At 42.0% G+C, this 14,693-nt stretch overlaps 1 protein-coding gene across 1 annotated transcript in view; it reads right to left on the bottom strand.

Annotated features, from left to right (window-relative positions):
* LAMA2 (laminin subunit alpha 2) overlaps positions 1–14,693 on the bottom strand; it is a 703,642-nt gene that overhangs the window by 62,803 nt on the left and 626,146 nt on the right. Inside the window, exons 49-51 of the mRNA XM_054974995.1 lie at positions 14,023–14,185; positions 11,909–12,053; positions 10,509–10,647 (exon numbers count right to left, since the gene is read on the bottom strand). Coding sequence (XP_054830970.1) covers positions 10,509–10,647; positions 11,909–12,053; positions 14,023–14,185 — 447 coding nt within the window. The remainder of the gene's footprint in view (positions 1–10,508; positions 10,648–11,908; positions 12,054–14,022; positions 14,186–14,693) is intronic.

Raw genomic sequence — 14,693 nt, 5'->3', positions numbered from 1 at the left:
TTATAGCAAATCACATTTATATAATGACAAAGATTTTTCAGACTGCTTCAAATGACTCGCCCTAAGTTAAACATACAAATAAATGCTTTCTGTTATACATTTCTCTATATACATTGTTAGCTGAGAACCAGTTTAGCACAGTGGCTAAGAGACTGAGCTACAAATCTTAACTATGCCACAAACGTTCTGCCACTCCTAGTCTCAGCATCCAGTTTGCAATTTGTTAATAATAATAATGATCTATCTTACAGAGTTATTGTAGAGATAACAATGGAATCATGTATGTCAAGCAACTTGAACATTTCAAAATACTATATGAGCACAAACTGGACTCTGACATAGTAGCTGTAAAGGGCATGTGCCCTAGCGCCACCATAAGGGCTCTCTGAAAAGCTAAGGCTAGTGCATTAGGTTTGTGCACTCTTTCTTTCTTTCTTTCTTTCTTTCTTTCTTTCTTTCTTTCTTTTTCTTTCTTAAAAAAATCTTCATTGCTAGATTAATTATTGCACTTTTTAATCCCTCCCCTTACTCCTATGCTGCATGCTTGCAGGCTGGTGCTGATGTTTGACTCATCCAGTCCAACACTATCACAGACATCTTGGGGCCTACATTGCCCATGGTGCCATTAGATGTGGTTAAACAGGGTTGCATTTACCTGTTACTGTTGTTCATCGAGTGGTCTTCTGGTTAGGCACATATTGGGACTACACACATGCAGGCCAGCCACGGAGGAGATTTCCAGAGCTTTCTAGAAGACTAGGAGCGTTCCTCCTCTCTTTGTGCTTTCCCACCAAAAACATCAAATGTCCAGGAGGAGAGGCATTATTCCCTCAGTTCTCTCCATGCAGCTGCCAGAGACCACCCAAGAACTAAGAGAGTTTACAGTGGGGCAGGAGGAAAGGATGTGTACTTCCACAGAAGATCACTCGATGAACAACAGTTCGTGCAGTTAGTGCAACCCTGTTTTCATCTTCATGGCTTCTGTGCAGTCCCACATTGGGAGAACAGCAAGATCACTTACTAAAGGAGGTGAGTGTGAAGCTCTCAAAGTAAGAGACTATGAAGGAACACCTTCCCAATAGATACTCAGCATCACATTGACATTAACCCAGGCAAGCTTCTAAAGAAGTGTACCTGCCAAAATACAAGCAAGAAAAAAACAGTATTCTGGAAGGGACAGCTGTGCTAGGTAAAGGGCATTGAATAGTCATGCACTCAAGGGAGAGTGTGATAGTATCTACCAACCCACAAAGGAAGGGTTGTGTGAGGATACTGCCAGGGCTCACTTGGACCTTGAACGACTAATACAATTGATAGTGTTGTGAGACATGAGGGCTGAAAGTCAATCCCTGGTAGGGAATCCTGGAAGGCACTGGACACATTAACATTGTGAAACTCTATGAAGGGGGCGGGGCATAGATGAGAAACCCACAGTGTCATTACACAGGTGAAAATGCTGTACTCTTAAAATGAAGCACCAGGGAGAGTGCAAAAAGTAGGGGAAACCCCCTACACACTTTAAATGTCTTTGGAGATCCAATAAGGAAGAAGAAAGCTTAGTATTGACATAGTCAATAGCACAAGAAGAAGGGTCCAAGTCCTGCTATAGCCTCAGTAGAGACTCTTACCCACTTAGAGGTGCAAAATATGGTAGTTAAGGAGCAGAAATTGCCACTCAGAAAAAAACAGACTACTGTTATGATGCAGGAAAAGGAGCTGACCAAGCCTGCCAAAGCCATCAGCTAAAGTGAACACATAGCAGATACACACCAGAATATTGAAAACAATGAAACAGCCTGATGGTGACAAAGAAAGGACAAACAGAATGAGTTTTGTGCTGCTAGCAAAACAATCTACTCAGCAAAAAACAGCCAGATGAACAAAAACAGATTACCTTTGGATTAATAATAATAATTGTGATTATGTACTGCTCTTCTGGACAGTTTAGTGCCTCACCCAGAGTGGTGAACAAGTTAGTGTTGTTATTTTTATCCCCACAATACATCTGGGGAGCTGGGGTTGAGAGGAGAGGCTTACTCAAGACCACCTACTGAGTTCACGGCAGTAGTGGGATTTGAACCAGTAGAGTGCTGATTCACAGTTGAACCACTTAACCATAGTGCTACAGCAAGGGCATTCCCCAATGATGGGGGTTCCTGGCAGCAAAGGAGCAAACAAAACGGCAGGCCTTGGACCATCACAGTGTGTTGCAAGGCCAAATAGGCCATATCTCAAATCACAATATGTAGACCTTGGTGTCAGTTGCGGAAACATTATTGCAATGCACTGCAATGATATGGAGCATTTGCAGTAAAACAAAAGACACAGAAAGGTAAGGTATATTTAGTACTCTTGGAGGAAGTAGTAGTAGAATGACAAAGTCATTTTGCAGAAAACCAGGAGCCACCTGGAGGTACACCCTCATAGTAGGGCCCCCACACTGCAGGGTAGCTCCTGAGGGCCAAACTACATGAGATGCCCTACACATGTTGGTTTCTCACAAGTATACCTGGGTAGTGTAGTCAGGTCACCAGCAGCAGTAGGAGGGGAGGGAACAAGTCAGTGGGTGGAGCCTGAAGTTGCCAGGTGGCTAGCAGTGGCAGAAGTAGCTGCTGCTGCCATCGCTACTAGACGCAACCATCCCAACTCACAGAGAGGGGAAAGAGACTCCTTCTCTTCTCTGTGAGAAGGAATGGTTGAGTCGAGCAAACTAGTATAGAGTCTAGAAGCACCTTTAAGACTAACCAACTTTATTGTAGCATAAGCTTTCGAGAACCACAGTTCTCTTCGTCAGATCCATGCATCTGACAAACAGAACTGTGGTTCTCAAAAGCTTATGCTACAATAAAGTTGGTTAGTCTTAAAGGTGCTACTAGACTCTATACTATTTTGTGATCAAAGACTAACATGGCTAATTCCTCTGGATCTTGAGTCTCGCAGTGGTGGCAAGAGCCGCAGCAATGACTTCTGCTGTTGCTAGCTGCCTGGCAGCTTCAGGTTCCCCTCACTGACTCTTTCCCTCTTGTCCTTCTGGCCCTGCTACTGCTGCTCTGACATACCTCGCTCTGAGCTCCTGGAGGAAAACCCGAGCAGAGCAGATTTTTGCAGAGCAGCAGCAGCACAGCCAGAAGGATGGGAGGAAAAGAGTCAGTGAGGGGAGCCCAAAGAGAGCCAAGCCCCAAGCTGACAGATGGCTAGCAGCGGCAAAAGGCTGGCAGCTTCGGTCTCTCTTCACTGACTCTTTTCCTCCTGTCCTGCTGCTGATGGCTTGACTACACTACCCAGCTAAACTTGCAAGAACCTGATACTTGTCAGGCGTCTCATGTAGTTTAGCCTTGAGATGGCACTAAATCACAGCATCATGAGAGTGCCCTGGGAAGAACAGAGCACTGAAAGCATAAGAATGGTGCACATATGTTCTGTCTAGGAAAGAAGAAAACAAATTTGGGTATCACATGGAGTGAGAAATTTAAACTAAAGACCACATTCTACCCAGGTGACACATACAGATATATAAGAACACAGAACTGCAATTGTGAAAGTGAAAACACTGAGCAATCTTAGTAAAATGTGGATCAACTAAGACTGGAAAGGCAAAGGGAACTCTATTGCAGTCTCAAATGGGATACCCTAGTTGTCGTGCATTTTATAAACATAGTGCTGGAATTCTGCCGCTAGAAGTCTGAACCCCAACAGCAAAGAGACTCTCTGCAGAAAGGATAGAGGTATGTGTGAATAAGACAGCCAACAGTAAAGTCTACAATACACAAAATTAGATGACCTGGATCTAAAATAGGCTTTTCCATCTGTCCTCCTTAACAAATAAGGAGCAATAAAAATAACACCCTTTTTCAGTTTCAGGGGGAATACTGAACTGAATAGTTCAATCAATGGGAGGGCAGCTGGCCTCCCCTGAGAAGAGTGGTGGGGAAGACCTTGGGTCTTTTGAGCCCATAAAGCAAAACAGAGATGCAAAAAAACCTGTAGGAAAACTGAGTGGTGGACAAGGCAGCAAACCACTGAATTTTTACTTTCTCTTGTAATCATCAATATGCATAGACAAATGAATTTAAAGGATTCGACAGCAAGCCTGCCCCCCCCCCCCAATACAGTGTTATCTATCTGGACTGAAGAAATTAGAGTCTCTGTGGGAAGTCACAGTAACAGCCACTACTTTTAAAAAAAATTCTAGCATGGACTAGGGTAATCCAGCTCCAGATTAAAGGAATAGATTTGTCACACACACTACAGTTATAAACTGTGAACGTACAAATATTTGAAGGAGTAAGCTGATCTTACAAAAGCTCATAGCAAATAAATGTTAGTACTTAGGAAGCCACTGAGCTTTTATCTTATTCTACAATGATGAAATCTGCTATTGGAGATGTTCAATGGCCTCAATTTATAAAATTTTGACCGATACCCTTTATGTCTCAGAATAGGGTTAAAATGTGTTTCATGGTTCCTTCAAAGGGGATGGTAAAAAAGTCATAATGAGGTGCTGCTGATTAGCAGCTTAAAGAAAAAAATGCAGCAGGGGAATTCTGCTTCTCACATAGGCTAACAGTTTACAGTTTACAGCATTCACAGTTTACAGTGACTGAATTAGAGATGAAGTACTATTTAATCTGCAGGCCATCAACAAGAAAAATGATGACCACTAGAATGAAGTATAAATTTGTTAAAGGATTGCAGCAGGGGCCCTGATAGCAGCCAATTAAATGAAAATTGGTGTGTCAAGGACTTCTTGTCCTGGGACACCCTTTCTGAGTAGAAACGTAAGACGTCCTTTAAAAAGATGGTTGTGGTGTTTATCCAAAATTCAGTGGGGACTCGAGGTGGCTATAATATTTTATACCTTTCCATTCCATCCACACAACAGCCCTGCAAAGCATGCCAGGCCGACAGAACATGACTGGCCCAAGGCCACAGGCAAGCCTTTCAGGTTGAATGGCATTAGAATCTGGATTTCCCAGATCCCAGCCCAATACTTTAACCACTATACCAAACTGGCTCTTGTTAGAAATGATGTCATACAGGAATGACCTAGAGACACAATAAACACAATTGCAACAAGAACTCTATCCTAGCAGTGGTAATCGTAATGCCGAGGAGTCTCTTTCTTGTTTTATGTTAGTCCCAGGATACTAAAATCTGGAGCAGTTTCAGTTCAGATTTTACTCATGTCTGTGTAAACTAACTGAAGGGCTGCTAGAGAAGGCTTGAGCTAGGCCTTGTGTTATTTTCTTTGTTTTTGTTGAATAAAGTTAATAACAACAACAGTAACATTTGATTTATATACTGCCTTTCAGAAGAATTTAATGCCCACTCAGAGCAATTTACAAAGTGTGCTATTATTATCCTCACAACAATCTCGCTGTAAAGTGGGGCTGAGAGAGCTCAGAAGAGCTGTGACTGACCCAAGGTCACCCAGCAGTTACTCTGTGCTGACTAAAAAAGACCCTCTGCACATTTTTAAATGACTGCTGAATCTCAGAGCAATGAGACTGAGAGTCTACACAAGACGCCTGGGCATGTGTCAGGAGATGCAATGTTAGCTGGGAAGTGTGATGGTTTTGTCAGGAAAGCACCAAAGGGAGGAGGGGTGCTCCTAGTCTTCTAGAAAACTCTGGGAATCTTCTCGATGGCTGGCCTGTGCGCGTGGTCCTGATGTGGGACTTCACAGAAGCCACGATGCTGAAATATCAGTATCCAAGAGACTGCGGAAGGGAAGAGATTATCACCCATCCACTGGCCCATCATCACCCTTACCAGATGGGATGGAGTGAGGTTTGCTCAGTGGCCCTACCCCAGCTCCACACAAACAACACAGGAGGAGGAAGAAAGCCGAGGATTCAGTTTTGTATCTACTAGCTGTCTCCTCCTCCTTTTGTGTCTGAACTCTACTTGAACTCAACCATACAACCAGACTCCAGGATAATGAATATTAACTGTCATCGTTTTTAAATTAGTTTTGGTTATAAGTGTTATAATAACCAGAATAATGGGGTTTTTTTTGTTTTTTCATTAGTTAATAAACAAATTCATAGAGCTAGTGGTTATACAATAGTCATGGACTTGCCTGATTGGGAATGGATAAGCTGTGCCTTCTCTCTCACCCTCCAAAAATGTCTGCATGATCCCTCAGTCCCATGGAGGAGGAAGGCATATGTATTGGTAAAGGGAAGAGGGCAGGCAGTGGGAGGGAAAGGTGGAGAAAAACCCATATAGAGGCGAAGACACAGAGAAAGACCTGCTGTGCAAATCTGCTGTAACTAGAGTCCTCTGTAGCAACAGAAGAGGTTGCTAAGCTGTGCTATTTCTATGGTGCTAGCTGGATAATCAGCTCACTGTTTGCTGCAAAGTTACTGCATACTGGATCTCCAGGGCCAGAACAACCTTTGCCAATGGTTGGGGCCTTCTGCCCACTGGCTTGATGAAGATCTAGCCTTCTACCCTATTCCACACTTCTAATTATCACTGGTCACTTCTTATACAAATGTATTTTCTAATAAAAAATTAAAAATAGCATTCCAGTTTAACATAGATGAAAATTCTCCTCTCAGAAGTAGACAAACCACAAAATAGTTTTTGTTTGTTGTATATCGTTATGAAATTTTTTTGGAAAAATTTGTAAAAAAATTCTTTGCACAGTGTATAACGAACATAGAATTCACTACCACAAGCCTACTCATTTAGATTGCTTAAAGGGTTTCACAAATGCATGTGTGACAGGCTCTATCAAGAGGAATCAGCCATGATATCTAAATTCAGCCTTCATATACAAAGTCTAGTAACAAAGACCATTGTGGGGAAAAATACAACAAGCTCTAGAAAAGGAGGCTGGGCAAGCTGGCGTTGTCTTCTGCTCTGTGACTGATCCTGGCTGGGTAAAGGGGTGGGGGGGTGGGCATTACCTCATGCTCCGCTCCTAATCCAGGCCGGTGCAGGGGGAGGGTGGGCATTGCTTCTTGCTCCACACCTGATTCTAGCAAGGTGAAGGAGAGGGATGGGCACTGCCACCTGCTCTGGTTCCTGATCCTGGCTGAGAGAAGAGGGGTTGGACATTGCATCCTCCTCCATGCCTGATCCCAGCTGAGTAAAGGTGAGGGGCAGGCATTGCCACCTGCTCTGTTCCTGAACCTGGCTGGGTAAAGGCGGCGGGTGGGCATTGCCACCTACTCCATGCCTGATCCTGGCTGAGTGAAGGGGAGTAGAATTGCTACCTGCTCCGCTCCTGATCCTCGCTGAGTGAATGGGGGGGGGAAAGCGGGGATTGCCTCCTGCTCTACATCTGATCCCAGCTGGGTGAAGGGGGGTGGGTGGGCATTGCTGCCCGTTCCGTGCCTGATTCCAGCAGGTTGAAGGGGGAGAAGGCATTGACATCTGCTCTGCTCCTGATACAGGCTGAGTGAAGTTGGGAGCGAGCATCACTTCCTAGTTCGCTCCTCATCCCAGCTAGGTGAAGGGGGGCAGGCATTGCCTCCTGCTCTGCACCTGATCCCAGCTGGGTGAAGGAGGGGTGGGCATTGCCATCTGCTCCCCTCCTGTTCCCAGCTGGATGAAGGTGGGGGGCAAGCATAGCCATCTGTTCCCCTCCTGATCCCAGCTGGGTGAAGGGGGGTAGGCATTTCCACCTTCTCCTCTCCTGATCCCAGCCAGGTGAAGGAGGGCAGGCATTGCCACCTACTTCGCGCCTGATCCCAGCTGGGTGAAAGGGGGCGGACATTGCCTCCTGCTTTGTGCCTGATTTTGGCCGGTTGAAGGGGGGCAGGCATTGCTGCCTGCTCCATGCCTGTTCTAGGCTGGGTGAAGCCCAAGGATGGGCATTGCCACCTGCTCTGCTCTTGATCCCAGCTGGGTGAAGGTGAGGGGCAGGCATTACCACCTGCTCTGCTTTTGATCCCTGCTGGATGAAGGAACAGGAGGGCATTGCCACCGGCTCCGCTCCTGATCCCAGCTGTGTGAAGGCAGGGGTCAGACATTTCCGCCTGGTCCATGCCTGATCCCAGCCTCAGCTTCCCACCATGGCGCACTCTTTGGAGGAACAGGCTACCTCGCCTGGTCTTTCCTCCACTGTAGCACCCTCTGGTGGCACACCAGGGTAGGAAGTGAGTTGTCTAGAACACCCTTAGCCTTTATATAATAGGATAATGCACCTATCTGCTAGGGCAATAACAATGAAAGGTCCTTACTGTTATGCCCTGTGCCTGTGAACTTCCAGAAAAATCTAGCACTATGGCAATCAGGATGGTGGACTAGATGGATCTTCATGCCCATCCATCAAGGAAACTCTTTGGTATGTTTACCATTAGATATATTCAAGTATTTTTTTAAAAAGGGCTACAGTTTATGCAGTTTGGCCATTTTATATCTATGCCACTGATTTTTTTTCATAAGGCCTAAAGCTAGAGCAAAGATTTTTTTTTTAAAATGCAATGGCAGCATTTTTAGAGCTTACATAATAATAAGTGAGCTAATTAGGAGTACTTTGGTAGCTCCTCACTTTGCACAACTCAGATTTTCCAGGGCTTACCAGAGCTTGGGAGCCAAGGAAGACTGGGGTTGCTATACAGAGGAAGGCAATGGCAAACGACCTCTCCTTATCTCTTGCCTAGAATGCACCGTGGATGGGGCTGTTATGAGTTGGTTGAGGTCTGATGGCATGTTCTTCATTTTGTATGTTCTTGAATGAGCACAAGGTGACTATAATTGTTTCATATAGAAGAAGCTGCTACAGCTAAATAGAACTGCTAATGTATCTATACTTTGTGCAGAAGCATTTCCATAAACTTTCCAAAGGTTATTTCATATCAGTTAAAAGACCTATTAAATCCTAACACTTCACCCTCTTCCCATGTATTAGAAAGACTTGAAGGCCTATGATCATACTGCATACATAATAAAAATTACAATGGAATCTTCACCTTGACCAAGTAATTCAATACAGATCTCTTGTGGAAAAAAGGAAAATAAATAAAAAATGCATTCTGAGACTTAAAAGAAATAAGCAGATTATACTTCTTCTTCAACCTTGGGCCTTAACAGCTTGGCTGTTGCTTCTGTTAAACAAATGAAGGCTTGGGAGGACATGATTGCAGTGAAGAAATTTTGGATATAACCGGCTGGTTTCTCCTCAAACTGCCCCCAGTTCAGGTTCCAGATGCATGCTTGTAATGGAATTAAGCTCTACCTTCCTCCTAAAGCTTCTGCACTGCTAAATGTGCTGCCCATTCTTTGTTTTTATAGAGAAGCAGTGTCGATCTTTATAAGACACAGAACTGAGGAGTAGCTTTCTCTACAAGCAATAAAGGAAGTGTATTTTTTAAAAAATTGGTTTTCAAGAATTTGAGGTTTTAATTAAAAGTGTAAGGCAATTACTGTATTTTAGTCCATGGTTCTGTATAGAACATCCCCAAAGGAAACAATGGAAAGATCTAGTTCAGTCTTTGGCACAAAACCAAGGCTTTTCTTGACCAGGGGTCCTCGATGCCACCTGAGAATCTACTTTTGAAATTGTTTCAAAAAAAAAAAAGTAGAAATGCCATTTGAAAAGAACAATGGAACCTGACCTAAATTTCACTACATAACTGAGCAAGATACTCTTCACCCACAGACACACACACACACATTTGGTATGCAGCTACTTCCCCACATGGCAAATCCAACTTATTGATGCAAATGTGTAGACTAAGAAGCCCTACTACAGGAGCAATTGTGTTGGATTTGTCACATGATGAGGAAGACTCAGTGCATTTGGGTCTACCCATGGGTTGCCAAATTTCAGCATTCTTCCCAATGGCATGGAACTGCATTGTAAGGAAACATCTCCCATGACAGTGCATAGGTGTGATGGAGCCCTTGTCTTGAGGTTCTTCAGATGGTAGTTGGGGCCTTCATTATGATTTGTTTCTTCAACATCCACAGCATCAGTCATATTTAAACCGAGGCAAGTGTGGCAATCTAAACAACGTTGGTGTTCCACAGCATGATGGTCATACTGTTTGAGTCATGTGCAAGCACTGAGATGTGCTTAAATTGTACATGATATTTTTTCAATGAACAGATCTGATTAGTATGCATAAAGATATGTGTGCATTAAGTCAGGTCCCTCAAATGAAATGAATGGAGATGATGTTCCATATGGTGGAGCTCTATGAATGCAGTGGAGCTCATACATTCTGATAAGATATGTGGATTGGGGCAACAATGTATAACTAGAACAGTGATCACCTTTTCCTGCTCAACATGTGATCTAGCATTTAAAGGCAGGTGCTAAGAGACAAGGGAATGAATGCCAAGGACCCTCCTTACATGTGCTCAGTTGGCCCTAGCTCTTGCAGCTACCTAGTAGATCAGCAGAGTTTCAGGTGGGGAAAAAGGTAAAACAGGCAGAAGCAAATAAAGGTTGGAAGGAAAATAAGATAAGAAATATTATGGGACATCTTTGTTTGCTGCCTTCCACAAGACACAACATTTCTTGTTGTCTATTTGTTAAGTACCATTACCTTAGATTTCTCAGTGTTGGCAATCCACCAAAATATATTGGCTCATTTGCTTTCAAGTTGAGGCCAAAGTGTTTTCCTGTAGAAACTGTTGATATGATTTCTTCCTGATTTGAGTCTATGTCTACAATGGATATGTTTGCTGAGAAGGGAGAGAAGAAAGTTTAATACAGATCTGTCCAAAAGAGTAAGTTTAAAATATTTCTAATTAATTTGGCTGTCCTGAGTAAGCAATCAAGTAAGAAAATATATTCAGATATTTTCAATAAAAGAAAAAGAGGAACCAGAGCCACTTTGCTAGTATACAGGCTTGCTAAGAGAAAAAAGGGAATCCAAGATGACAACGCCAATAGTTAAAAAGTCAAAACTTCTCACTCTTCCATCAGATCCCCTTTGTTGCTAAGAAAAACAATTTCTGTGCATGGGCATTTATTTTTGGAATAGGGGTATGTGAGAAATCTGAATAAATACAGTTTCAGGTGGGTAGCTGCGTTGGTCTGCAACAGAAGAGCAAGATTTGTGTCCAAATTTTGCTCTAAATAAATATAGAACAAGAAATTGAGTCCAAAACAGAGTTTGACTCCAAAACAGAGTTTGGTTGGTGGCCAGGACTGGGAAAATTTCTTTTCATTTACAGAAGAAAAGATATCCAGATTTTAGGGATCAAAGAGATTATATGAATCTCTTGAAAAGCTCACATTGTCATTGATACACAGACACAGACACATATACCCTTGTTTGAATTTATGCAAGTTTCACCTGATTAGGTTCCTCAATATGCTCTTTCTTGGATTTTATTTTAGATGAAATTCAGTCACAACTATAGTAATCATATGAATTGTATAAATTAAAGATATCTACCATTTATGGGAAGCCTTTTTTCCTTGCAGCCCAGGGGACAGTGACTCTTAAGAAAAATGGCCTATTGTATATTTGCAGACAGAGACATTACACTACTAGCATTTAACTCACAGCCTTTTAAATCACTTTGAGAAATCCAAGATATGAAAGATATCATGAAGTACAAAATCAATTTACATTCTAACAGTAGTGTGGGTTTGTTTTATGAACTTTCAACAACATCGGGGCACTGCATTAAAAAAAAAACATTTTTCACTTGAATGCATTTTAGAGTATAATTTAGGCAGCTGTAAGGCAGAATTATGCCTGAAAAATTAAGCTTCCATTTTCAAAAGAAAATCATAAGAGACCTGTTTGACACTGCAATCAGTTACAGCTAACCCAAGCCATCTGTAATTGAAGCAAAAGAAGTTGCTAAATCGCTTTCTTTTAAACTCTCTAAACCTAGCAATTTTGTACATCATCTTCCCCATGATTAGATAGTTAGCTGCGCTGGGTAAGATAATTAGGACATTTATGATGTTATCACTGCAGGAACTCACCTTGTTTTAGAATTCTTGACAAGGTGAATGATTTCCATTTCCCATCATTGTGGTTCTGGTTGCCGATAACAGAAGCGGTTCCTGAACCTAGATCGTAACTGACTTTAATACGCCCATCACTGAGCTCTATGCTCATGAAATCTTTCTGTTAATGAGAAGCATTAGAAATGTTATTTGGATACTGAAAGACAGGTTCGCTTTTCTAGTGCCAAATAATCAGAGATGGTGACTGGTTTTTTTTCTTCCAGCAACATGAAAAAGTTTTTCAAAGCTATGATAATGCAAATAAGGCACCATAACACAGTTCATTAGTGGTTGTTTTAGTTCCTGTGAAGGTCACTGGCTAAAATGAAAAGATATTGCTCTTTAATTTCCAATCAGGAAGTTAACCTGTTAAGAATGACATGATATGATGCAGCAATAGCAGCTTCCATTAATCATTAAATGCAGATCCAGCTAACATAAGAAATATGATCTTAGAAAAAGTAACTCTCAGTCCAAGGCTCCAAATTAATATTCTTTAAAGACAGTACATATGTAAGTTATAATGTAGGGGGTGAAAAAGTGGCCACAAAGATATTTCTATTATACTGTGTTATTATAATAATTATAATATAACTATTATATTATATTATATTATATTATATTATATTATATTATATTATATTATATTATATTATATTATATTATAATTATAATATTATATTATAATATAATTATAATATTATATTATAATATAATTATAATATTATTATATTATATTATAATATAATTTTATATGAACCAGTGGAGCTTCTCATTTACCCAATTTACCCAATAATATATTTCCCCACTATTTCTTCTTTCCCTCCCCTGGAAGCCCCCAAAGCCTCTCCCATTTTCTTGTTTCTTTCTTGTCTTCCCGCTCACCACCTAGCCTATCTTCATCTGCTCCCCTGTCTTCAGCTTTCCCTCCTTCCCTCCACCTGCAATCTCTCCCTAGAAAAGTCTGGCCCAGTTGCATGTTGCCAGTTGCATGCTGGCTGCTGTGACTGTTAGGCTAGGCCCAGTTGTGCAGTGGTCAGTCTGGGCTGGGCTTGGCCCAGTTGCACAATGAGGCCAGTGGGTCGAGGTGTGCTGTAGCTGGCTCCAGGCCAGTTTGTGGCTGGGGTTGGGCCAGGCCCAATTGCACAGAAGCCCTCACCAGGCAATGGCCAGTTGCATGGAGCCCTACCAGGCAACGTCCATTTATGTAGTGACCATAAAAACCAGCAGAAATCCAATACAGAGCTGAAGAAATGTTGAAACAGAACTTAAGCAATTCTGTGACTGACATATGAAACAACTACCCAGTAGGATCATATTTTAGCCATAGCAGTGAAGCCTATGTTTCCTCAATATTTACAGCAGTAGTAGTAAAGTCTGCAGTTCCTCCTTATCCCTTTACTGATGGGCTTCCTATCCCTTTACTGATGGCTCCCTTGAGACCATTTTCTGACAGTACAACCCTCCTATCTGAGTAAAAAGTCCTCTTGAATAATTCAGTTTTGCATCATTTGTAGAAGGCCAGGAGAGTGGGAGCTTTCCTAACCTCAGGTAGACCATTCCATAAAGTGGGGGCCACCACAAAGAATGCATGCATATGGGCAGCTGTTGATTTTGCCCATGTGTAAGTTGGCATCTGCAGAAGGCCCCGTTCAGATGAATATAGGGAGAGAGGTGGTCCCATAGACATGATGGACCAAGGCCATGAAGAGCTTTGTATGTGATAGCCAATACCTTGAATTGGGATCAGTAACCGATAGTTATCCAATAGAGTGATTGTAGAATGGGAGTTATATTCATTGTCCTCCTAGCTCCTGATAACAGCTGAGCTGCAGTGTTCTGCACCAATTGGAATCTCCGAGTTAACTTAGAGGACAGACTTTGCAGTAGTCACATCCTGATGTTACCATGTCATGGATCCAGGTGGCTGAATTGGCCGTGTCAAAGTAGGGGGCTATATTGACCCAATCCAGCACGAGCCCACAGACATACATTTTAATCTCTGTTTATAAAATACTGTACAACATAGTTAACAAAAGAGGTTGGAAAGTTAAAAAAAAGAGGTTGGAAAGCATTTAGGTTAATTTTACCAAATCTTGTGTAGCAAGGTACATCAGAAGAGCAGTGGAAGAGAATGTCTTGAACTTGAACATGACCATGGAGATATTTGGGTTCCACCTTATTGGGCGGCTCACAATAGCATGCCCCTCTCCATCAAACTGAACAGTTCCCTCACTGTCTGCCACCTGTGGGCTAGAAATGAAAGAAACTTTCAGAATACAACAGGATCACCCAGAATTTGGGATAACTTAAACGACAATTTGAAGCTCTGCTTCATATAGAGGTACTTTATGAAACTGAAGATTACAGTTCCTGTAGGTTTTGCAAATAAATACTTCCTGAGAAACAAGTGGGGAATATAAGATAGCTACAAGTTTCTTTTTTGATGTGGTAAACTCTCTTGAAAGCAATCAGATTCACTTCAAGAATATGAGGCAGAAAAACTTGACTGGACTTTCACAAAGTTGGTCACCATAACAAAGAAGTCAAATCATGGTGCTTTCATTATTTTATTTATTTATTTCTATTTAAAGCCTGCCTTTCTCACTGAGACTCAAGGCAGATTACACAGTGTGATTTAGTACAGTCAATTTCAGGGCCATTTCAATAAACAATATTATAGGATACATAAACCCAAATTTGCAAAGTTTTAAACCAGCAGAGATCCAATACAGAGTTGAGGAAATGCTGAATAGAGTAT

Source organism: Eublepharis macularius, chromosome 1 (assembly GCF_028583425.1).
Source record: "Eublepharis macularius isolate TG4126 chromosome 1, MPM_Emac_v1.0, whole genome shotgun sequence".
NCBI classification, from domain to species: domain Eukaryota; kingdom Metazoa; phylum Chordata; class Lepidosauria; order Squamata; family Eublepharidae; genus Eublepharis; species Eublepharis macularius.
The sequence above is the reverse complement of the archived record's forward strand: the minus strand, read 5'-3'. Positions and strand labels throughout refer to the sequence as shown.